Source organism: Coturnix japonica, chromosome 1, assembly GCF_001577835.2.
Source record: "Coturnix japonica isolate 7356 chromosome 1, Coturnix japonica 2.1, whole genome shotgun sequence".
Taxonomy (NCBI): domain Eukaryota; kingdom Metazoa; phylum Chordata; class Aves; order Galliformes; family Phasianidae; genus Coturnix; species Coturnix japonica.
Window position 1 is genome coordinate 82,916,537 of NC_029516.1, and position 22,092 is coordinate 82,938,628.

The window sequence follows — 22,092 nt, forward strand, 5'->3', positions numbered from 1 at the left end:
TGGAGTGCGGTACCTTACTAGTCTCCAGCTTCCCAGAATGAAGAATCCCTGGGGATGGGAGACTGTGTGGAGAGAGGAAGGAAGGGCACTTCCTTAGGGTGGACAGAAAGATTCAAGGTCAGAAGAAGGGAGCCTGTGAAAGTCAGAAAGTGGGAACAAGGGATGAAGTTCAGATTGGGTACAGGAAGGGGGGGCATGGGTGGGGCCGTGGACTGGAAAACCACATCTTATGAGAGCTGAGTAGTGATGGGAACTCTCTGCAGCAATTGTTAGGCATGGATTCTCACTGACTCTTGGTACCTTGCATCTTAAAAAGCCTTTCAAAGGCAATGGACAAGAAATCAGGTTCTCAGAGGACCTTTTTCCTGCTGGATCGGCCTTAGATAGTAAGTATTCTCTGTAAGAGTGTGCTTGAGAGAAGGTAGAACCATACAGGACAGCAGCTCTCTAGACAGCTCTTACTGTTCCTTCTTGGTAGTGCAGGGGTGCTGGAGGGTTTTCTAGCTAGCTAGTCAATCAATCATTTCCCAATGTTTATTATTTATCCCCCTGGCCAAGCTGTCCCCTCATCCCTGCCACTCTGTGCAGTGGGAATTTGTGTGATTTCTGAGCAGCAGAGGCTGGCAGGCAGCCTGATAGATACTAGCAGCTCATTCTCCAGCCATGTGAAAGGCAGAACACCAACAAGAACAGATGGAGTTAGAACTTTATTAGGAGAAACCTCGGCGCAATTGACTAAAATCACATGTTAAGAAGAACACACAAGTCCTTTCAAGATTAAAAAATACATGTTTATAAGATACCTTACCAACAACAACAAAAGGCTTTGCCCTTTCTGTGTACGGGTACGTATGCACATGTACAGGGAACTGTACCAAAGCTAACTATGCAGGAGCAAGGTTCACAAACCTGTAGCAGCCCCTAGGAGAGGGAGTGGCTCAGTCCCCTGACAATCTGGTCCCAGGCCTTTCATTCACACAGTTCAACACTGGGAAGCTGTATCCCATGTCTGAAAGGGCAGTGTAAGGTAAACTACGGGCAGCAGCGTGGCTTTGGTTGGTCTCAGTATGCCAGCTCTGCAGTGAGAAAACATGTCCAGGGTGGAAGCTGCCTGCAGACCTCACCCACCAGGCTCACTGTGCAGTGCTGGGCTCCAGCAGCTGCTCTGGGAGGTTACAGTGGTGAAAAACGGTGGCCTGTGTGTGGTTTCTTGTACTGTGTACACTAGCTGTGAAGATGAAGATGACCTGTTTGCAGAACAGAGATTTGCTGAGAGGACAGATATTGCTGCTTGCAGTGGCTGGAAGGCTTGAGAGAGCAGCCAGGAGCTCAGTGATGTGCAGGACCTGGACAGGATTCTTGCTCCTTCCAAAAGATGCTGAAGTATTTTGGTAGGGTGGTAGCAAGAGAACACAGGCTGTATCTGTTCTGCAGATAAACAGGATGTTTTTCTCCCAAGTCAGCAGCTGGTAGCACCCTTTCGGCAGCACTCAGGTTACTCGAAAGATGAGTTTAAAAGGGGGAAAAATCACTTTGTTTCCATGTGATAATTCCTTCCTTTTTAGTAGCTGTGTATCTGTTCTCACAGGACGGTCTCTATTTCTGTTAGTGGGTGTCTTGCTTATAATTGATGACATAAGTATGTTGGGAACATTCCCTAGTCTTCATCAACCAGTCATCTGAGCGATATCCCAGGGCCATGGGGCCAGCTGCTCCGCTGGCTTAGGAATGAGGAAGGGATTCCAAAGTTAGACATGAGGCAGCTGTGCTTGGGGGACCACGGGCATCTGTATCCATGGGGAAGAGTTTTATGCACAGTGTCAAAAATTCAAGTAGGATTTATTCTATAAGTAAACTGGATTAAAATATCTGGGCTTAAGTGGAGAAGGGGAGGGGGTTAAAAAGAGAAAGAGCACAGAACAAGAGGAAGTCTTTCTGAAAGTGTGTTTCTGATCCCTGCAGGTGAGAGAAGCTTCAGCTCAGTGTATCTGCCCACCTGTTTTAGCACATGTTGAATAGACACCAAAGAAGACACGAGAGGGTTGAGGTCCAGTCAGTCTGCTGAACAGAGAGTCACAGTGCCTCACATTTGAGGCATCCAGGCAGCCTCAGGAGTGTGCCAGCCTGTGGCTAAGGTTGGTGAGTCCCCAGTCCCCTTGAGTCCCACGGACTGAGAACTTCACATCTGGAGATCGGTGCTTCTCTTCGACCTCCAGGTGTGTGCTGTCCAGGGGCTGCCCCTGCCTTAAGCTGTGAGAAGTGCTGTCTGAATTGCAAGAATGACGTTCACTGAGAAGGAACGGGAGGATGTTGAAACAGAGAGAGGCTTGTGGCAAGAGTCTGCAGTCCACTTTGCAGAAGTTTTACTGAGCGCTGAGGCCACTCCTCCTCCCATCTGGAGACAGGTCACACAGACAAATCGTCTGACCTGGCCTTGCTGCTGGCGCGGCTGGCCTTGCTGAGGCGGCGTTTCTCATTGAAGTAGCTCTCAGGGGGGGCAGGTGCCGCACATTCATTGACCACCTCTGGGCTTTCCATGTAGCTAGACTTCATGAAGGGCCCTTCCCCAGCAGCATCCTCCTGGCTGTGGACCCTCTCGGTGGCAAAGTTGGCTGTATTCTGCTGGGAGGCCATCTTGTTGCTGAAGGGGCTGATGAACTTCCCATTGGGACTTGCCAAACACTGATTAAAGTCTGGAGGGGGAGTGTACATCTGGGCCCTTTCTGCCTGTGGGGCAGACTCCAGCCTTCGAGGAGCTGTGCTAGGGCTGGGCTTGTAGGCACGGGAGCACCTCTCTTTGGCTTTCTTCCAGCCCAAGTGGTATAACTCAGCCAGGCTGAGGAACAGGGAGAGCACGGCCACAGCAAGCATGAAGATGATGAACACATTCTTCTCAGTGGGACGGGAAACGTAGCAGTTGACGGGGTGGGGGCAAGGTGCCCGCTGGCAGATATACAGGGTCTCCAGGAAGATCCCATACAGGATGTATTGCCCCACAATGAAGGCAACCTCCATGGCAGTGCGAATCAGAATACTGTAGACGTAGGTGTTTAGCAGACTGCCTCTGAGTATAATTTTGCCTCCTGATTCATCCCAGCAAGACAACTCTGTCTTCTCTGCCACGGGGCACTTCTGCTGATAGTACGTGTCACCATTGTTTTTCATCTCCTGGGCTTCTCTTTCTGCCTCCTTCATCTTCCTCTTCTCCTCCATGCGCACTGTATGCATCGCATGGCCCATATACACCAGGGATGGAGTAGAAACAAAGATGATCTGAAGGACCCAAAAGCGGACATGGGAAATGGGGAAGGCCTTGTCGTAGCAGACGTTCTCGCAGCCAGGCTGCTGGGTGTCACACATGAAATCGGACTGCTCATCCCCCCAAGAAGACTCAGCTGCTGTACCGAGTACCAGCATCCGGAAGATGAACAGCACAGTCAACCAGACCTTCCCCACCACTGTGGAGTGCTTGTGGACCTCCTCGAGGAACTCTCCCAGGAAACTCCAGTCCCCCATTTCTGCTCACCAGGAGCGGGTAGAAGTCCTGAAGGCAGAACTGGAGACAGCCTCTGTGGGAGAAAATAGAAGAGTGTGATTCTAAGGTTAGGAAAAGTCCAGCTAGGGATGCATGGAGTGAATTGGTTTATCTTGTATCAAAGTAAATGTTTTTATTTGACCCGATGTGATGAACAACGTGCTCGTGTTAGCTGAGGACTTTGTTTCACATCCACTGAAGACAATGTGTGTTGGCTGGCTTTCTTTTTTTAACTGAGTTACTGAAACAGAAAGGGGCTTTCTTAGCATGATCCATCTGCAATCTGTAAATGAGCTACTAAAATTTTGAGGATGAGCCAGACTTCTTCTTGCTTCAGAAAGTCCTTTCACCAGTCTGCATACTGTGTCCCCTGTGGATTGTGTAGTTAAAGCAGAATTCATCCGTCTGCAAACAGCACTTTGGAGAATCCCTAAACAGATTGATTCTCTGGGAGATAAGACTGGAGCATACAGCTTGGTCTCAGCACTGGTTGGGCTTGTTCATATGCCACTTTTACATAATATCTGCAGTGACACTTGGAATGTGAAGGCCTCACAGGTGTGGGCTTTGTTTCTGAGCTTGGTGTCATGACTAAAAGAAATGCATGGAAAGCCCTCCTGTTGCCTACCTGCCTTTTGCCCATAGGTTTTGCTTTGGTTTGGCAGTATGACTAGTTCCAGGTGCTTCATTACAAGTTTTAACTGTTTTGGGGTGTGTACAGACTTCGGAGAGCTGTACCGGTGTTGTAAACCTAACCTGCAGCCACGCTGCCATACCTGCCTGAGGGGTATCTGTTGCCCAGTCAAAATGGCGGATGTTGTTCCTTCCTCTTAAGCCCTGAGATAACATTCACTATTCAAACTATATAGACAAGGAAAAACCCTCCCTTTAATGCTTCCCGGGGACCAGCAAGCAGCTCCAGGAAACTAGCATTTGGAAGGTGGTTGCTGAGAGGAGAAAAGGTTAGTTGGGCTGGTAGTCTGACTGCCAAGACAGGGTGTAAGAAAGCCTACTTCAGTTTTGCTTCTGATTCAGGCAGATTGTTTCTGGCCAAGTCACTTAACCCCCTGGATAAAAAGAGAACGGTAGGTTAATCTGTCTTTTGTGGGGCTCTTGTGTAGTAATTTGGTCCATTTAGGCTGACCATATGTACCTTTCGAGGGCACAGAGAAGCTCTTCATTGTGCATGGGTTAGGGGCAAGGCTCTAAACAGTGGGCAGAATTACCTTGAAGATAATGCTCTCGCACAGCTCCTCTTGCTGAAAATAAGAGGAACTTATTTATTTATGTTTAATTAAATAAAAAATACTTTTTAATAAATATATGCAAACTTAATAATCGTGGTAATGAAATGAAAAGCACTAAACTAGGTGAATCTCAAAGTTATAGGGAGCAAAAGTGTTGATGCTCCTCTGTTTTCTCATATTTGAGAGCCAGTTATTTTTGCCGTGGAGAGTAGATGCTGTTAAATACAGAAAATTTACTGCAGTAATATTGTGTAGATTTCCTGCGAGCAAAAGCTGGAGAGGATGGAGATATGATTGTTGAGAGCATGATACCCCTCCTCCAGCTATGTAACTGGTATAATTTAATGTAGCAATGCACACCATGATTTACACCATCACTTGTCTGTGCACAGCATCAGACTGCAAGGATGGATGGGACAAAGATCAAAAGCTGAATCCTGATGCTGCTGGTGCTACTGGGGGCTCCCCTGAGGATTTCCCAGGTAAGGAGATGGGAGGGGATCTCCTGCTTCCCCTCCGCCTGTTGGAAGTTGTGTGAGGAGGGAGAAAGAAGGGACATAAAGGGAAGCCAGGGATGGGCTGCGGCTCTTTGCTGGCAGACATGTTGCAGTCAAGTGAACACAGATCCTGGAGGCTGATGGGGTATGCTGAAAGCTGTTTCATCTGCTGCCAGTCAAGAAACAGAGGAGCAGATCATTGTATCTTGCTAACTCTCCCCCTGTTGGCACTGGTAAGCTGAAAAATCAGGGGGCCTGTCTTCAGATATGACTTTGCACCGAATGACTTTGGTACAGTTACTGCATTCTGGGGAAGTTATCACATGGCTTTGTTCTGTGAGCACTGAGGAATTCAATACAGACAGATAAATCCCGAATGGGAGGTATTTACAGGGAGTTGCACTGAATCCAGGATTTTTTAATTATTACTATTATTTTTTTGCAGACTGATGACAAGGCATCCGCTATTGAAGGCTTCTACACCTAGACACTGGCAGATATTAAAATCAACGTGTACAGAACATGAACTTGGCAAACATGAGTGCAAGAAGAATCCAGAGATTAAAAATGGCATCGGACATGTGAGTGACAGTCAACTGTTTGCACAATATCTTTCAAAAGGAGGTGAATCTGAATGACCCAATGTTGGCAGTTATGAGGCTTGGACTGGGTAGCAGGGCCATTCCTTCTGTCCTTCCCTTTTGGCTGCTCTCCTGCACAGTCCTCTTGGTGGAGGGGCTGCCCACAGAATCACAGACTGACCTGGGTTGGAAGGGACCTCAAGGATCATGTAGTTCCAACCCCCCTGCTTGGCAGGGCCACCAAACATACACATTAACTAGATCAGGTTGCCCAGGGCCCCATCCAACCTGGCCTTGAAAGAGCAGAATGCCTCCTGTTGTTCCTGCTGCAACCCCAGAGAGCCAGGGGGCCCCTGCAAGTGGATAGGTGGACATGAGAAAACGAGTATTGGATACCAAGAGAAAGTGGTTCCTTCCTAGTGCAGTGCTTTTGGCTTAGCTGTGTTTAGGTATTAGTGAGCTATTCTTGTGATGCCAGTCAAAGGACCTCTGACAACAGCAGATGAAAGCATCTAGTTCTGTGCTGCCAGCAAGCAAAGAATTATTGTCACCTCCTGACAGCTTTTCCAGGCTATTCAGGACAGACTCTGACCTAGCCTTTCTCCTTGGGGCTTTACTATTCTTGGGAATTTTCCATATAGTTCCCTTTCCTCATTCCCAGACTGTTATCCTCCATGCTTCAATCTTTTAGCATGTGAGCATCTGTAGATTTTATATTCCTACTTTGGACTTAATTGGACAAATCTCATCTCTCTCCGGTGTGACTCAGCGAAAAATACCTTTGGGCATCTTTGTGAGGTCTCAGCACCTGATAGCAGAGGCTGCCTTGACAGCAGTTATGCATATTCATGCAGTGTCTTGGGCTGTGCCACCGTGCTGTCGTGCACTCGGCTGGCAGCTTTCTGCTGGATCAACAAAGGAGTTGCGCGCAGCCGGGAGATCTTGGCAGCATGAAACGTGTATGTGACAAAGACCAGCATAGCCCAGCATAAAACCAGCGATGTGGCTGTCCTGCCTTAATCATCACCTGAAACGCAATTAAAGCTGGGAAAAAAACAAGTATCAAAACTGCAGACCAAGCATGGCATCCACCCAGCTCCCAGCCTTGTGACTGCCAAATTCCAAGATAAAAATACCCCAGCAGGACGGCACCTGCTAGTGTGCCAGGCTGGCTCGCCACCAAAGTATGGCTCTCCACTATCCTTTTCTTGTGCTACCTTCCTCTGTGAGAGAAGAAGTGTTCCTGCCTCTCCTGTTCCTGGTGGCAAGTGCTGTGAATGGCAGGCAGGCATTTTGCATCTCTGCTTCTTGTTTTAACAAGTGAGCTGGGCTGTGTAGACTGAACGGGGCTGTGGAGAACCACTAGGAGAGATGCACCAAAGAGGCAAGAAGGCTATTCCTGCCTGTTTTTTTTTCTTTATGAAAGTCTGATTCCCCTGGAGTTGTTAGGAATCCACTGTTTTCCCCTCTTTAGAAGACAGGCGAGTCTATCAGCAGTGATATAAATAGCTGGGCTCAACACTTCACACTAACTTTTCCCACAAGGAAGGTGACAGGAGGTCGACATCTCTGCGGGCTGTTTCTAAAATAAAGTGGAGAGCCTGATTATAATACCATCCTGCTCTCCCTCTCTCAGCCCACCTCTTTCCCTTGGCAAGTCCCAGGCAGGCTCAGAGAGGCTGTAGAGAAGGGTTCTATTGTGTGAGGGAAGTGTGATTCCCATAATGGGGAGAAAGTAATGGATTCAAAGTCATTCCTTTTGCTCAAGGCTGTGCAGCAGGTCACCCACTCTGAGCTACTGAAAGTTCTGTTTAGTGGAGCATCCCTGCCAGCTGTGGCAAAGACAATGCCTAGGAGTTTCTTGTGGCCAGCCTTCCTCCAGCCATGCCACCTCCTGTCATGCCCAGGCAATCTGTGGCACAGCAGATAGCTACTGCAGAGGCACATGGCAGTGGTCTTTTCCTTTGCATTAATAACTGCCAGATTATAGCCAGACCTGAGATCTCCCAGCACTATAAATTTGGCTGTTCACACCTGTAGACACTTAGAAAGAGGTTTCCAGCTCTGCACTGACAGGTACTTAACCCAGATTTCTTTACAGCTGTATATTTCACATAGCAGTCTCCAGCCCCCCATTAGCAGCAGTACAGTCTCTCAGCATCCCACTTAGATGGGATGCAGAAATGCTCAAACTGCTTGTTCAAGGTCACTGTGTCACTGGAAGCATGGGACAGGGGCTGTGGCTTGCAAACCTATGGTTGTTTTTTTCTGTATAGCACTGCTTCTTAGACTTTTTGATAGTGACACAGCACTGCTTCTATAGCACTAGGGCATGTGCTTCTACAGACCACAGCCCCAGGGAGAGTTGATGCCCTTCTTGCTTGTGTCTTGAGACAATACTTTCTTGAACACTAGGTTGGTTGGGGCCCTGAGCAGCCTGGTCTAGTGGATGGCAACTCTGCCCACAGTGGGGGGGTTGGAACTGGATGATCTTTGATGTCCCTCCTAGCCCAAGCCATTTTATCATTCTATGATCTGAAATAAATTCCTGTCGTGCAGGATGTAGCAGGGATGCCTGGCAGAAACCACAGTGTTGGTTTTCCAAGATGTGGCCATCTTGTTATTGCAGCAGAGCCCACAGCCCTGGGTCAGTGTCCCAAAGGAAGCTGACTTTTCAGTGTACAAATACAGTGCTCCTTTGTTGTCAGGACCTGGTCAGGGAGCCTTCTAGGGGCACATGACTTACAACATTAAAAGATGAATAAATTTAGAAATGCTCTCTCCAGTGTGAGAGCAATGCTTTGAATTCCAGAGGCTTTTTAGAGCCTTGGGACATAAATCAATGCAATAGGATATAAATCAGTGCAGTGCTGAAACCAAGATCAGTATGCATCTTTTTGTTCAGTTAGCTGGCATTGGCTCTTTCATATGTATATACAAGAGATGAGCAGTGACACATCAGGTATCATCATCTAAAGCTTACCAAAATTTCTTCTCAGAAAGAACAGTGATGCATTGGCACAGGTTGCTCGGGGAGGTGGTGGAGACACCATCCCTGGGGCTGTTCCAGATACACATAATGTGGCATTTGGGGACATTATTAATGGACGTGGTGGTGGTGGGTTGGTGGTCTGACTGGATGGCCTTAGTGGTCATTTCCAACCTGATTCTGTGATTCTATGAAACACCATCCCTATGGTTTCATATGCACATACAGTTGTTTATGACAAATTTCTGCCTGAAATAGGCCAGTTCTTTAGCCAAAGTGGTTACTCTGATCTGTGCATGGGTCTGAACTAATAGATTCGCGTTCTTTTCTGCTTACAAAAATAAAAGGGAGTATGAAATATTTGCTTGAGTTCCTTTCTAGTTTCTTAGGTTCCGAGTCCTGTCCTGAATAAGCAGCAAGGACAGTGACCCTCCCCAAATGTGGAAAATCTCAGAGTTCACAAAAAAGAGAATGAGTGAGGAGATAAGGAAGCCGAGTGACCTGTTGCCTCCACAGAGGGAGCTCACTCAACACCTCCAAGTGCGTACATCAGGGATGTGTTACACACACAGACGATGGTATTATGTGGAATATTTTCATCTGAAGTGGTGGTGGAAACTGCAGACTCACCGTTTGCTGAACTGTTATTGCTTTTCTATATGGGATATCTAATGTTTTTGGTTTCGTTTTCTTTTTCTTGTCTGTAGTCAAATTGTGCTCATATGTAACTTAGGCATTGGAGCCAAGCTGTGCTTGATGCAGACACAGGAAACTAAAATCAGAGAAGACCTTGAACTCATCTGGGTCCAGCTGAGGGATGAATTTGTCCCTCTGTGTTTGAAAGCCTGCTTGAAATAGTTACATGGTAGTGGCATCCAGGCTTATACTTAGCATGCAGGGAGCACCCTCTCATTCTCTTGGGATTCTCTCTGTGCCTTGCAAATGTCGGCCCTTAGCCAAACAAATGTAATAGAACTGGACTTGGGATAAGCTAAATAAAGGCATAGATATGCTTTTTGCTAGAAAAAAATCATTTCTCTCTCTGATGTAAACTCTACAAGCAGGCTGATGGATATTATTCCTTAACCAATATGCTGAAGAACATCCATTTTGGAATTACAAAGCTCGGTGCTCTTGACAGTTTATTTATCTCTGTAGGGAGAAGCTAACCTAGATGTATCTGCAACTGATACTAAGTTGGGCAGTGCTGTGTACCAGAAAGGGGGCAGCCAAACAATGCAGAGGGAGCTCTGGAAGGCAGAAGCATGTTGACAAATGTGGGGATTGCCATAGAAAAGCACTTCCTGAGCTCTCCTGGCAGAAACTGTTTATGTGAGTTGTGTTTTCAGTGGGAAAGGCTGGTGTAAGGAGACGTGGAGGTGATGGTAAGCATCACATTGGACCTGATATAGTGGTAAAAAAACAGTCCATGTGGGCTTAGGCTGTTTCACAGACTACACAAGATGCAACTCAGAGCAGTGTTGAAGTAAAACAGACTGTAGAGGTAACGGGAAAAGGAGGGGGCTCATGTTCAGACTTAGCGTATCCCTTCTTCTCCCCTCTGCCTACCCCTTCCTTCTTCTGGACCCCTGCCTCAGCTATTTGGCTCTTTTGGTTACTTAACTCTCTATGGCACTCAGGTTACTAGCGCTTTCTGCTTTAGAATGGGGAATTTTTCAGCAACTGTCTACTGCCCACTTAGTATTACCTTGTCAAGTCACATTTCTTCTTTCTTTCCAAAGAACCATAGGACTCTCTTCACACCCCAGCTTCATTACTGTAGCTTTGCCTCCTAGTATTTTGTTTCTCATTCAGACCAGGGTATGGCTGTAGCTTGTGAGTGGGTTATTTTATATATTTAGCATATGTGCATATATATATATATATATATGTGCATATATATACCCCTTTAACAACAACTAACATAACATTTTCAAAACCAAGCAGCAGAGAGCTATCAAGTATTTACTTTTCTAAGTAATCTTAATTCAATCTCTTTGTGCCTGTGCCTCATAGCTATGAGCCTTTAACCACATCCTCACATTGTCACCTCGTTCTTTGTACAGGATGCCTGCCTCATTCTGTGCCAGCCTGGCTGGGGCTTTCTTGCTCAGCAGCTATTCACTGTTTTGTTTTCTCCTTATTGTTCTGTGGGTGGCCTGTGCCTCACTGACTGTATGTTATTCAAGTGTGATTCAAAAGACAGAATTATTCGTTTCCTCATGGGTTTTCCTACAGCTTTCATCCCAACAGTACCTGATTGCTTCACAGTTATTTCCTTACTTATTTTCATTGCTGGTTGGAGGTATGGAGATGGTATTATATCAACTTCACAGCAGTCAGAGATTAAGATAAAAAATGTTCATTACTTTCAGAAGCTGGTTGGAGATGTTGCTAGTCTGTTTCCCCCCCCCACCTCCATGTTCTCAGACCGTATGTTCCGTAATGTATGTTTAACATGGAGCTGTCTTTGGTTAACGGTAGAGCATCTATCAGTTCCACCCGGTAGACCACGTCTAAAATTCAGGCATCTAAAAGGCACCACTGGGGGACCATTTGTGAACAAACCCGGACTGAGTGATTTTCCTCATCATGGCATAAATAGCAAGAATAAAACCCAGAGTTCTTGGATAGCTTTATGTGATTTTAAACTGGTGACAGTTCTTCTCCCATGCCACTGTTCTCTCCCTTTCTCACCAGACCTTAGGGCTCTGAAATGCTCTAGGTGGACTGCTGCTTCTGTGGTCACTCTGCGCCCTGACAAAGGCATCTGTTAACTTTCCCACTTCTAAAGTAGAAGAGCTTCACATGGAAATTCTCAACCGTTCTCAAGATATGGCCATCGTGACAAAGGTAATGAAGAGAGAAGGAAATGTAAGTGTAAAACTCTTAGTTCTTACATTAAAAAACCACTGACCCCTCTTGGAAAATACACTGGAGAGACTTAAGAGGCGTGCATCTCTGTGTTCATTTTGTGCTGCATTGCATAAATGTTTCTTTGTTTCAGGAAAGAGCTGGCCTGTTAGCGCACTGCTTAGAGAGATCTCTCTGTTGCTTATCAATCGCCATAAAATTGATTCATTTTTCTCTTTATGAATTCTTAGCCTGAAGATTGAAGTTTCTCTGGTGCCTCCTGGGAGCTATTTCTAATTTTAAGTCTCTGTCCTCATGCTTCATACAGAAGCACCCGAGGTGCGGAGCAGTCTCTGAAATCTGCTCCCTAATGACCTGGAATAGAGCTGAATTACTCATTCCTTCAATGCTTTTGAGATAAGTCAGAAAACAAGGACAAACGTGCAAAATGAGTGAAATCTGTCTGAAGGTCAGAAAGAGAAGAGAGGCTGGGTAAGAAGTTCTGTATCTTCTGGCAAGATTTAAATATTTCATGTGGAAGTCCAAAATATTAAAGAATTGTGCTAATATATCCTGTTGAGTGGAAAAACAAAAACAAATCCCAAAGACTTACAGCAGCAGGAATACTTAACATAGTTCCCAAGCAACCAGATTCTGATGAGTATTTTAAACCCTGAACCCTCAGGAATTCTCCTAAACTATTGTTTCGCTCTCAAGGAAAGAGGGAAGAAAGTCAGAAAGATTCTGTTTTCTTCTCAGAGCAGATTTTTAAAAGACTATCTGATGCAGAAATGTTTGGCTTCTAGCACAAATACAGCAAGGATGTGAGAATTCTGAATAACAGCTTAACCCACTCCTAGCTGCGCACAAATATGCAGACACATATTCCATGTCTTAAGTTCTTTAGGAGCCTTAAGGAGAGGATCATATAAGCAGTAGGGAAAACTTTTCATATAGAGATTTCACAGAGTTTTTAGCATGGAGGAGGACTTGAACAGCTCAGGTTGATTTAGCCTGTTAGTTGTTTTAGTTTGTTAGTTTGTTTTTGTCTAAAGTTTATCCGGAGATGCTGTTTACATCATCCTCTCATGGGTTTGTACAGTTCTTCTGGGACAGAGGTATTGCCTCAGTTTACTCCAGCTGTTAAAACCAGAATGAGACAAAACTCATTCATCAGACTTTATAAATGATGAGTAAAATGAACCTTTGGGAAATGAAAGGGGTTACTGAAGAAACTGTGCTGGATCGGAGGTGGCAATTACCAGATAACCTTTGCGTTCAGTCATTACTTCTTTCCAGATGGAACTACGAGAGTACTGTATTTTCAAGCTAGGCTGTTTGAAACATGTAAGAGATGCTGAATTATAAAAGTGTAATAGGATAATTATTCAAAATGCAAGGGGAAAATAAGTTTGGAAGGCAAATAAGAAGAGGAATCTGCTATTGGCGGTGAGTGTTTGTCCCCTAGATCTGTGTGCCTCTATGCTGAGGCTGCTGTGTTGGGATGGAGAAGAAAAGCATTCCAGCCGCAGTGTGTGCTGTACATATGACTGGGGGACGCGAGCAAGGCACTTTCCTACACTTGACTTGCATTCTCAGAATCCATGTCATGAACTGGCCAGGACAGATTATTCTCAAGGAAAAGAAGCTGTGACATTTCAAACTATTCTGTGTGCTCTGGAACATAAGGCAGCTCAAGCAGACACTTGATAAAGCGCTTATGCCCTGGTAGCTTCTCCCAGGTAAGAGTTCCCTTCATCACGCTCCCTAGAGCAGCCTGACACTGACAGCGTGCTGAAACAGGATCTAGGAGAAACTGCAGTTTGCTTGTTATAATGTCTGAGGGTACTTGGAGCTTTTATCTTGCCTTCCTGTATGCTGAAATCTGTTGGTATCTACATTCACTGCAACGAAGCTCCTCTGTCAGTTCTGTCAGCGCCCATGGCAAAAGCATTGTAATTTTTTAAATGCTCCAAGCCCACCTTGTAACTAGGGAATGTTTTTGGAGAGAAATGGAAAGAAAATGTAGAAAATGCAGAATTCTGAAGTTATTTTTGTCTGTCCTTCTTTTCCGCCTCACCAAGTCCATCTCTCCCCTCTTGCTATTTGACCCTGGAGTCGAACAGCCTGATCTCCCTATTGATGCTTCTGCAGTTATTTCCCCCTCATAGTTACTTACCTGATTTCCAGTGTCTCTTCTTCTGCCTCCTTTCCTTGCTTTAGCACTTTTCCTTCCTGTAATTGAGTTGAGTCCTTCGTTCTTCTCAGTTGCTTGGTTTTATTCCTTTGGTCTGGTTCTCTCTCTCTCTTCCCCTCTTTTTTCTCCACCCCCTTTCCATGTCACTTTCTGTCTTCCCCACCGCCTCTCTGCCTTTCCCCTTCTTTCTTCACCTACTTTTCTTGTCTCTCCCACAACCTCCAACTTAATCTTTCTATTTTCAAACCTAGTTTCCTGTTGTTTTTCCTTTAAAGACCATGGGCTTTTATTCCTCCCTCTCCATTCTCAGCCTCTCCCTGTGCCACCCTCCCTATACTGACAGGATGCACTCACTGCTGCCTTCTCCCTGTCCCTTCCAGTTGCTGCTGCCGCTGCTCCTTACACCTCCTCCCCCAGATAACACACCATGGTCTAAGTCTTCCTTAAATGAAAAGAGACGGGGTTGCCCCACAGCTACCCCAGCCAGAACCTGAGAAGGTTCTTCTGCACAGGACATCAATGAAGGATATATACATATATTTTAACTCATTCAGTATTAAGCAAAGCAGAATTTGTGAGGAGTGAGGTCCTGCACCTCTCCAAGTGAGGAGCTTGTTCATAGCTACTGCCTTGTCCCACGGGACACTTAGTGCTTCCCAGGAAGGTGTCCCAGGTCCCCTTTGATGTGCCTGTCAGGTGAGGTGGTTTTTGGCAACCTCCCACATTCCCATATACACACACACTCTGATGCGTGAGCATTTGGGCTTTTCTTATAAATGCTTTTGGCATACTGGGGTCCTATGTTTTACATACATGTCAAATTGAGCTTGATGGCTATTGCAGGACGTGCAGTATGTTTCCATAGCAGTTCAGTAAACTGATATCGAGCAACCAATAATCGTTTGCCACTGCATTTCTAACTTTATTGAAGGATCTCCTATGACTTCAAAGAAAATAGGAATATTTCTGGAGTTGATTTTCTCTCTCCTGCATAACAGTATAACACTAATAACTAATATTACACTAATAACAGTATTATACCTGTGATTATCCCATTGATTTTATGCCAGTGAGATTGTCAAGCATTTCATCATAGAGATATCCAAAACACGTGTTAGTGATACAACTCTAGCTTGTAGACGGCTTTGGGCTTGTCAGGTATTTCTCACATGCAGTTCCTGTGTGCAAGCTGTCTGAAATGCAACATATGCTCCCTTCCTTGCTGAATCTTTGTTGTACACTCAGCATAGTCAGATCTGATTTTTCTTTATCATTCCTTTGTATTTCTTACCCGAGCATTGTTCCAGACTGGCAGGCTGTTTCCCCTACAGTCAAACAGATATTCTGTATTGATGAATACAGGGAGTAGGTTTCTGTCAAATACACGCATTGTGCACATGAGGTGACTGCTATGAGCTCTTCTTTTTTCTTTTTTTTTTTGTGATGATGGGATCTGTTTGCATTTTGATGCGCAGGAGGGAAATGGAGAAAGGCCATGTGGGATGCAAAAGACAGGAGAGTGGAGATGCTGTATGGATGCCTCTGCCAGACCCTCAGTGTGTCCTTCCTCCTCTACTGCCACCTCTTTACAGGAAAACAGAGGCAGCTTCTCCAGCTCCATTGGTGAGCCGGGAAGAAGGATTTTCCTCCCTTCCCCAAGCAACTGCTATGCAAAACTTTTATGGCTTGAATAAGGAGATCAAGTGGAAGAGAATATTCCCCTAGATAGCGGGAATGAGATGAACAGCCTATGGTTGCTATGTGCAGCTTGTGAATCTCAGCAGTTTGTAGTGCTGTAGAACACATTTTGCAGGAAAGGAGAAATATAGGAGGTAAGGGAAAAATAGAACAACATGCGCCATATTTTAATCAAAGGTAAATGGCTTTTTGGGGCTAAGATTCCTGATCTCCTTGGTGAAAGAAACATACCAGACTGTATCTACTTTGTCTGCAGTGAGGCACAAGATATGGTGCCCCAGAAAAAAACAAATCAATGCAAAGGATTCAGCTGAAGAAGGCAGGGATTATTAGAGAAATCCTCAAGTGAGTAAGAGACTGATGGGTTTGAGACACCACTTCCCTAACAGGCTGAAGGGAAGTTAGCTGTGAGGCTGATCAAAGATTGTACTTAGGACTGATCTTTCTAAATGTTTGTGTTAATTACCTTGGCACCGAAAGTAGAAATGCTACTGAAATCTGCTGATGTAGGAAAGCTGGGAGGTATTATTGGGGCAGAGGTGGATTCCAGCACCAGAAGAACTGGAGGCTCTTTATGACTGGAGTGACTGAGGTGTGGTTTAAATGGGAAAACACAAAGTCACACACACCAGGACCTTGCTGCTGAGAGGTCCTGGCTGACACAACAGAGAAGGGGAAAGTCCTAGGCAAAGGTCACCAGAAACCAATGGTGGGATGTGCAGGTGGAAATGGCAGCTGAGCTCCCAGGCCACAGCAGTATTTCCACTTGCAGCAGCTAAGATTAATGTTGTCCAAGAGGATGTGAGACCCCCATCAGAGCAGCATGTGCAGTGCTTGCCTGTGTTCAAGAAAGGCGTTCAGCTTGGAACAGGTGCAAAGAAAGGCATCAGGGTGATCAGAGGAACGGAAAGTGTCTCTCAGCCAACAGTGTGTGTTTACTTACCAGTCACAGAAGTGACTGCAAACAGATATTGGAGCTGATTTGAAAATAGATGAGATACAAGTACAAGCTTTCCTACATTCATTATTTTGCACTGAGCTTCATGCTACTGCAGCTACCTGAAGTAATTAAAACACAGCATGACATGCCTGCAGGGTGAATACTACAAGGGAGCTTGGTTACTTAGTCTGGCAGAACAAAGGTTAAGAGAGGAGAGATTTGCTGCCTATAAATACTTCTCAGAGTTGGGGGTTGGGCGAGTAAGTGCTAGGGAGATAGAAGAGCTACATACACTAAAGGACAATGTGGCATAAGAATAAATAGATATAAATTGGCCATGAATGAATTTAGGCTGGAAATCAGAAGGTTTCTAAGCAACAGGGCAGAGAAGGAGGTGCTGGAACAGCATTCTAGTAACAGAAGTGAGGGCGGAAACCTAATGAGATTTAGGATAGAGCTTAGTAAGTTTAGAAAAGGCCATTTGTTTTGTACTTGCCTGTTACTCAAAGGGATTGAAGCTGATAAGCCAAGAGGTCCCTTTTTCATTCTATTTCTCGCAATTCCCATATTGCCTTATCAGAACTGCTGCTTTTCACGCAGAAGCCAGGTAAATCCTGCACAGAGTTTCAGCATGATGAGTTTTTCAGCATTGATCCCATGGTTATTTAATGGAGTATTCATTCTGTGTCAGGGATTTGAACAAACAACGAGAGAAAGCCAACACAATGCATGGAGAAGGTCTGCAAACATGCAGTAATATAGATGAGAGCTCAGATAGGAAAGAGCTTCTTCACATAGAGCAGATGCTCGTGTAGCATCTGGCTTTGCTGGGAGGCTGTTTCAAATGTGGGTAAATGTTCTCCTGAGATTTGAGAACTTCAAGAGATTGCCTGAAAGTACAATATATTGTTCTGTCCTGCTGTTATAGACAGGTTTGTGCCTGGGGAATGTATCAGGTTTACTGCCCTGGGGAATTTCGGACACCTCTCTGTCACCACCAATGGCTGGACAGAAAATTCTTGTAGGTATGTTATCTCCGATGCCTGGCCAGCATTACAGTTACTCTGCTTCTTTATATTGTCACATGCTGGCCGGACACAGCTAAGTACCCTCTCTCAAGTGCCTGTGGATGCTACCTTCCTGGTGAAGCTTTTTATCCAAAATCCCCTGGCATGGGTATGATTGAAAGAGAAGGAGAGAGAAAGAAGTTCTCAGTTATAGATTGGACCTCTGGAGACAGCTTGAAGGCATCTTCCAGCAAAAGGCAGATTCCTAAAGACAGGCCTGGCCCAAGGGAGCAGGAGCAGCATGTAATGATAGTTCCCCAAATGACGGTGGATTGTTTTATAGTTGCTATTCCTCTCTTAGTATATATATATATATATATATATATATATATATATATATACCCATTTATATCATTTTATATGGACATTTTCCCCTCAGTTTCTTTCAGTGAGGTTATGCTCAGGGAGAGAGGAGTTGAGGAAGGGAAAATCTGCTGTGCAACAGCAGCTGAGAGAGAGGAGTGAGAGATGTGAGAGAAGCAGCCCTGCAGGCACCCAGGTCAGTGCAAGAGGGCAGGAGGCGCTCCAGGCGCACAGCAGAAGCTCCCTGCAGCCCAGGGGAGGCCCGTGGTGGAGCAGGAGGTATGGGGAAGCATGGGTGGTGACCATGAAGCAATAGCAGAGTTGGACTATGAACTGACTGCAGCCCCTGTTCCCCTATACTGCTTAGGGAGAGGAGGTAGAAAAGGGTGAATGGGGTCAAAGTGTGATTTAGGTTACTGTTATCTTCTCACAACTCTAGTTTATTATTAATAAGTAATAAATTGTATTAATCTCCCTACACTGAGTCTGTTTTGCCCATGATGGTAACTGGTGAGCAGTCTCCCTGTCCTTATCTTGACTTGTGAGCTCTTTTTCATTGTATTTTCTTCCTTTTTTCTTTTGAGGAAGGGGAAGGAGAAAGGAGTTTGGTGGAGTTGAGCTGCCCATCAGTATGAAACCACCACACAGGTCAGAGTACCAGAATGAGAAAAGAGAAAACAAGAAACAACAAGGTGTGAAATGTCACTGTGTGCCAGCATCACCTGCCAATAAAGTATTCAGCAGAAAAAACTGGAAGGAGACTTCATCGCCCTCAGAAGAAATGACCATCTATCCCAAAGTAAATACTTAGTTGTCCTCTTTGTGTTACTGGAAATCAAACGCTGCTTCCACCTCCCAACTCTGCAGTATCTCTCAGTAGTTGAGAAGTGCTTTGCAAATAATAACACAATACTAATCACTGTCCTTGCTCTACAGTTGGAGGAACCAAACCATGGAGATCGTAAAAGATTTGTCCAAGGGATGAACAAGTCATTTTCAAGCAAGAAATCCGCATCTACCCAGTCACCAGACATTCACCTTGTCCTGTAAATTTCCACCTAGATGAACTGCTGCTTCACACAAATACGGTATGCATACGTATGTACATAAATATGTTTCACAAAGTGAGAAGAAAAGAAAGAACAGAGAGTTACCTCTTTTTGAAGAGCCTGCACAGGTGGAGGGAGGAGCAGATGGCTGACTGAAGTGTTTGTTTCAGCACAGCCCCTCTGTCTCACTGGAGCCCACCTCTCTGTCCCTGTTCAGCTTCCAGAAGAGATCCGTGTCTGAGGGAGGACGCTTTGGGCAGGTGAGCACACACTGGGTCTACTCCCTGGAACTCAGCCTCCCGCTGTGGTCTGACACAGGCTCACTGGCCGGAGATTCCCTCCAGCCTGAAGGACCAATGCTGGAGGAGACTGGCTCCCGAGCTGTTCCTGACATGCACTGGCAGCTGTCTGCCTGCCATTCTTTTAAAGAGTCTTCGTGGATCAGGATAAAAATGTGATCTTACGCAGGCGGCATTGTAAGCACAACTTGGCTCAAGTTCAGCTCTTCCTCTGGCTCCCAGCTACTCTATTTTTAATGAAGGAATTTGAGGCTATCAGAAAGGAAGTCAAATTGTTTTAGGAAAACAATAGAAAAGCAACTTAAAGTTTATTAGCTTCCTGCCCAGGGCCTGGGACCAACTTGTCAAACTTATTAGAGTGATGGCAGAGCTATTTATTTAAAAGGGCCAGCGACAAGACTCACAATTTCATTCCTGTTTAGGCCTTGGTGGAAACAAAGGAAAGCCATAAAATAATATCTGAAGGGAGCAGATGGCTAACTGGTAAGTGGTGCAAGCAAAGCTGGCCTCTGAGCCATTCATGGTATTGACTGGTGCACTGGCTTCAGTTGGATTTGGTTATCAGGTGAGTGCCTAGGTCTGCATTCACATTTCAGCCCCATCACCCCAAATTCCTTGTTGTGGTCCAATTTTCAGATCAAAATCTCCCACTTAAGGTTGTCAATATGGCAGGAAAAGGTCTTCATTTAGAGCTACTGAAAGGAGCAGAACAATACGGAAGGTCTGTAAAACAGCCAGGAATAGAACCCAGGTGTCTTTGATCATGTTAGACTTGCTGAGCCCCCCAACTATAAAAACATTTATATCCTTCAGAAGCAGCTGCAGTCTGCTTCTCTGTTTAGCTGCCCCAAAGTAGAAGCGCCATTGAGTCATTGAACACATGCAGGCATGCGGCTATGGAGAAGAATAGACAACCAAACTGTTAGACTCGCAAGCCAAAAATGTCCATGCTGTCTGACCCTTTTTAAGGAGTTTCATTATTGGCAAAGAAACGAGAAGAGAATAGAACGAATTACTGAGAGGCACTTACAAGCTCTTCTTAATGAAAAACCATACCCGTTTTTCAGGGGGCTCTCTGCTAATTGAGATTTTACCCTGCTTCCCAGGGTCATATAGGAAGAACTCACCTCTCCTTTCAGTGGTGCAGCAGTAGTCTCTAGAAAGTCACACGCTGAGAGGCACTGAGCACACAGAGCTATGCATGAAAGCTTTGAACAACTCAGTAACCGCTTTTCAGATGAAAGGAAGAAGATCCCACCTCAAAAATTCTCTTCCTACTCCTCCTCATTAGCTTAAATAAAAGTGGGAATGCGCAACTACAGTGATCTCTGAGGCCTGGGGCAATAGTGCATCTTGCATTGGCAAGTGGTAGAAGATTTGTTTTATGTTTTCTTTTAATTTAGCCAGGTTAGATGCTTATTTGAGGGTCAAAGAGAGTGCATGATCTCTGGAAAGGCCTAGGAAACTGCACCTTAAACTTAATCGTTTTAATGTAAATACAACTGCCTTGCATTTGCATTCAATTTATACTTATCTTGCTTGTAAGGTATTCCTACAGCTTTCAGGAAGTTTCTCTAATTTCTGTCCCTTAGAGATACTTCCTTGGTAAACAAAGCAGCCAAAAAAAAGCTTGGAAAGCGCCATATCTTAGTTTATTACAGTCCATAGACATTTACTTATTTTTCACTACATTCTTGAGTTGCTTTGATTTCAGGGAGACTTGATAGCCTTAATAACAGAAGTCAACTGCTCTGCAACGCTAATCAGGCCAGTTTTGCTGGGGGAATTCCGAGCAGACAGCAGCTAGCCAATATACTTTCTCAATTGCCTCTGTTGTAAGGGATGCCACATGTAAATCATGTGATGGTGACCTGACAAAGGGAAATATTTCTTTTGCACTTATTTGGAATCTGTGTCATCTGAACTGGCATCATATAATTCATACTTTGTTCTAATAATCAGGAACCCCATGTGTATGCTGTGAGAATCTTTATGTCATTCGCTCACGCTGTTGGACTCAGTAATCCCTGAGGCTGGGTCCTGCAAAGGCTTGTAAGTGATACAGTTACGTCTTGTGGCCATTTATGTGCGTAAGAGTCCCTCTGTGTACAAATGTCTTTGGGTGGACAATGCTGTGGATTGTTGAAGCTCCTGTTTTTCCTACCAGGAGTCATTCTGCTTTCCCAGAAGCTTCTGGGATGACAACGGTTGCCAGCCAGCTGGATGTATGGATGCTGAGGAACATTTCACATTGGTCAGCTGCACATGCTGCCATGTGGGGCCAGTGGCAGCAGCTGGTTCCTGGGCTGTGCTCTCTCATAGAGGGGTTGGATAGCTGTGGTACTGCCACATGTCCCAGCTGTAAAGCCTGAGCTTAAATAAAGGCTGCTTCAGTAACACTATTATAGAAAGAATTGCAGACGTGTGTCTCGTTATAAAGAAACCTAGCTTTGTAGTGTGGTAGAAGGACCTTGGTCTGCACTAGACATTGCTGAGGGCCAGAAAAATCAAGGCTTGAGCTATCTCTGGAAGTCAGCTTCAAAGGAAGAAGCAGTAAAAGGATATGAGGGAAAAGAGACATGCTTGAGTGGGGGTTGGTGAAGCTGAATAGTAGCAGTCTGGGTTACAGAAGAAATCTCAGATGGTGCTTATTGCTCCCAGCCAGCTTGTTCTCTTCTGTGATGGTATGAAAGCATTTCAAGACATAATCTCCCGTGTAAAATTAAGAGCTTAATTAGTGCACAAATTTCTGACTAATAGTTCTCACTAATTCTATGATGTGTGTTGGCTGGATTCTGAAGCCTTCTGTGAACAATGACAGTTAGAGCAAATGGAGG

General features: G+C 45.1%; 1 protein-coding gene across 3 annotated transcripts; it reads right to left on the reverse strand.

The window, feature by feature from the left end:
* Window positions 1–694: 694 nt before the first annotated feature.
* On the reverse strand, window positions 695–20,446 carry GJA5 (gap junction protein alpha 5). Of its 3 annotated transcripts, none has more exons than XM_032448361.1 (2): window positions 20,383–20,446; window positions 695–3,569 (listed from the first exon to the last, which is right to left on the reverse strand). In XM_032448361.1, exon 2 carries the CDS (start codon window positions 3,514–3,516, stop codon window positions 2,407–2,409), a length of 1,110 nt encoding a protein of 369 aa, XP_032304252.1. In that variant the 5' UTR covers window positions 3,517–3,569; window positions 20,383–20,446; the 3' UTR covers window positions 695–2,406. The 3 variants fall into 3 exon arrangements, with proteins under 3 accessions (XP_032304252.1, XP_015735347.1, XP_015735355.1); XM_015879861.1 differs by lacking the exon at window positions 20,383–20,446 and adding an exon at window positions 19,062–19,631; XM_015879869.2 differs by lacking the exon at window positions 20,383–20,446 and adding an exon at window positions 13,882–14,420.
* Between the last annotated feature and the right edge of the window lie 1,646 nt (window positions 20,447–22,092).

Bases quoted from the DNA above. Each gene is read 5' to 3' on its own strand.
- GJA5 (XM_032448361.1), bottom strand. From the start codon at position 3,516: ATGGGGGACTGGAGTTTCCTGGGAGAGTTCCTCGAGGAGGTCCACAAG.